The sequence below is a fragment of the Aegilops tauschii genome, chromosome 2 (assembly GCF_002575655.3).
Source record: "Aegilops tauschii subsp. strangulata cultivar AL8/78 chromosome 2, Aet v6.0, whole genome shotgun sequence".
Taxonomy (NCBI): Eukaryota; Viridiplantae; Streptophyta; class Magnoliopsida; order Poales; family Poaceae; genus Aegilops; species Aegilops tauschii.
This window is the reverse complement of record NC_053036.3, coordinates 639,040,862-639,044,268: the sequence shown is the minus strand read 5'-3', so window position 1 is coordinate 639,044,268 and position 3,407 is coordinate 639,040,862. Positions and strand designations below refer to the sequence as shown.

General features: G+C 46.2%; 1 protein-coding gene across 1 annotated transcript; it reads left to right on the top strand.

The window, feature by feature from the left end:
- Window positions 1-644: 644 nt before the first annotated feature.
- LOC141041402 (uncharacterized) lies at window positions 645-1,389 on the top strand. The gene is made up of 2 exons (XM_073507549.1): window positions 645-1,290; window positions 1,379-1,389. The coding sequence occupies exons 1-2, from the start codon at window positions 645-647 to the stop codon at window positions 1,387-1,389; spliced, it is 657 nt and encodes a 218-aa protein (XP_073363650.1).
- Window positions 1,390-3,407: the final 2,018 nt, after the last annotated feature.

Genomic DNA, 3,407 nt, shown 5'->3' with positions numbered 1-3,407 from the left:
GAGGATCTTGACCTTGTGCATCGGTTGTGCGGGCGGGGGGGGGGGGGGGGGAGCTTTGCCTTCTCCCTCCTTGTCATTTCCTTGAAAGTGTCCATTGCCGTCCAGTTCATCTGCCATGTGTTGTGAAACCAAGAACGGATCTCCGTCAACCTGGCCATCTTGACCTGGTGGCCGCCGGTGATGTCCACGAAGTCGGCATTCTGGCCCCGGCGGTCTCCACGAAGTCGGTGTTCTCGCCGCTGGAGATCTGTTCGATCTACTGCTCCATCGAGGTTCTTGCATGGATGGGAGAGGGGGTGGATGTGGAAGAGGAGAAGGGCAAAGTTGCGGCTGCGGTTGCACTGGACGAGAGGGGCGGCGGTTTTGCATTGGACGAGAGGGGCGTGCAAATTTTTCCTATGAATAAAATTCCCCTAGATTAAAAGGTGTCCCCACAATGTCATTAGTACCGGCCCCGCAAGTTTTAGTACTTTCAAGTACATACATCCGAGTACTAGCAAGTACTACGTATGTGTGTGCCGTTAGATTGAGACAAACAAAAGCACCTTTGATCTCTCGACTGCCCTCACAACGTTGTTCGCTTCGCACGCACAATCTAGGATCACAAATCTAAGAATCGCCATCGCCAACACAAAAAGGCCAACATGTCAAGCAACATCTTCATCGCCGAGATGAAGAGCCTCGGTGACGAGCTAGCTGCAGCCGGTCGTTCGTTGTCTGACCTGGAGATGGGGGACTACATCCTCGTAGGGCTTGATTGGGACTATGATCCCATCATTGTTGCGGTCGGCGCTATCAAGAATTCAATTACTGTTGATGATCTCTTCTCCAAGATCTCCGCGTTTGATCGGAGGATGGAGATGTTCGGCGATGGGCCAACTGGTTTTCGCTCTTCTGCCAACGCTATGTACATAGTGCGTGGGCAAACTCACACCAGAGGAGGCCGTGGGCAAGGGAACCTTGGGCGCGGTCGTGGTGATCGCCCCTCTCACTCTCCTGCTCGCGGCGGCGGTGGCGGCGGCTATCAACAACGTCAACGACAACCACCACAACAGCAGCAACAACAACATCAGGGAGATTATCCTGAATGCCAAATCTGCTACAAATGCCATGCCGGCGGTGCAAGGGCCTGCTGGCATCTCTATGAGGAGGATCACGAAGAAAAGAAGAAGGCCAACCTCATCACCAACTCCTACGGGATTGATACAAATTGGTATGCAGATTCTGGAGCCACCGAGCACATCACGGGGGAACTCGACAAGTTAACGATGCGAGAAAGGTACCGCGAAGGTGACCAAGTGCACACGGCAAGTGGAACCGGTATGGATATTACTCACATTGGTAACTCAATTGTTAAAACCCCCATAAAATGTTGGAGATATGCCCTAGAGGCAATCATGTATGATGATATTTCCTATGTGTTTATGAATAAAGATAGTCCTTGGACATTATCAATAATGTGTATCAATAAGTACGTGACTTGTTTCTGGGACTATGCATTATATGATGACTGTCCTAAAAGATCCCTAGTCGAAAGGGATGTGTGGACGCCCAGCCGACTAGACTAGCATATGACACGGTCGATGGCTTGGTCTCACTAGCCATGGAGCATTGGATGCTAACCGGATAATATGGACTCGGAAGGATCTGGTCGGATTTCACGTAGTCGGATCTGACTTGAGATAAGGTCCGAGTCGGACAGACCCAACTATGAGACGCGGCGATATGTTATCACTGAGTCTCTAGTACAACATATGTTATATATCCTAAGACCTGAGCTAGCGCATGTACTCGGGATGGTGACAGACTTGCTTTGGGCAAACCAAATGCTACTCCGTGACTGGGTAGTTACAATGGTAGGTTTCGGGCTTGTCCAGACCCATGCTGCGAGACATGGTCAAGCAAGATGGAATTTGCCCCACCGATCAGGAGATATATACTATGGGACCCTCGTGTGATCCGACCAAGATAAGCATGCCCATGCGATTAGGTTTATGAGATAATCCGGTTTGTGGTCGGCATCACTGGAATGAGAAAGAGGTCCATTGGTGCTTCTCCGATTATGCGTGAGTAGTTCTTTGTAGACATACGGATCCGTAGTTAGTAGCTAGATGGCTTCCTCTCTCTCGTTTGATTCTCAATACAACGATCTCTTGGAGATCCATATGATGTAACTCTTTTTGCGGAGCGTTTGTTGGGATCCGATGAACTTTGAGGTTATGATCAGATCTATCTTTTTATCCATGTAACTCTTTGCCTATCTCTAGGCGCCGTTACCCGAAAGGGATTGACAACCCCTTTAACACGTCGGGATGCGAGTATTTGTTATTTGTGTGCAGATGTTGTTCACGTAGTGTTGCATGGTTCTCCTACTGGTTCGATAACCTTGGTCTCGTCACTGAGGGAAATACCTACCGTTGTTGTGTTGCATCATCCCTTCATCTTTGGGGAAATACCGACGTAGTTCAAGCCAACATCAAAAGGACTTTCTGGCGCTGTTGCCGGGGAGACATCATCAACATCTACCAGGTCCCTAATCACAAACCTTATCTCCTTGCAATTTACATTATTTGCCATTTACCTCTCGTTTTCCTCTCCCCCACTTCACAAAAATTTGCCGTTTTATTCGGCCTCTTTTTCATTCGTCGTTTTTTTGTCAGATCTATTTTTGAGTGCAATCTTGTCACGTAGTCACAATGACTCAAGTGAACACCAAGTTGTGTGATTTATCAAATACCAACAACAATGATTTTATTGGCACTCTGATTGCTCCTCCCGCCTCTAGTGCGGACTCTTGTGGTATCAATACCGCTTTGCTGAATCTTGTTATGAAAGATCAATTTTTCGGTACTCCTAATGAGGATGTCGCCTCCCATCTTAGCACATTCGTAGAATTATGCAATATGCAAAAGAAAAAAGATGTGGACGATGATATTGTGAGGTTGAAATTATTCCCGTTTTCTTTGCTAGATAATGCAAAATTTTGGTTTTCTTCGTTGCCTCGCAATAGTATCGATTCTTGGAATAAGTGCAAAGATGCTTTTATCACTAAGTATTTTCCGCCCGCAAAAATTATTTCCCTTAGAACCCAGATCATGAATTTCAAGCAACTTGAACATGAGCATGTTGCACAATCTTGGGAAAGGATGAAATTGATGCTAAGGAATTGCCCAACTCATGGGTTAAATCTTTACAAAAAAATTATGCAGGATTGAATTTTGTTTCTAGAAATCTTTTAGATTCCGCCGCAGGTGGTACTTTTATGGAAATTAATTTGGGTGAAGCTACCAAATTGCTTGATAATATTATGGAAAATTATTCACAATGGCATACCGAAAGAGCTCCTACTAGTAAAAAAGTTAATTCGGTTGAAGAAATTTCTTCTTTGAGTGAAAAAGTTGATGCTC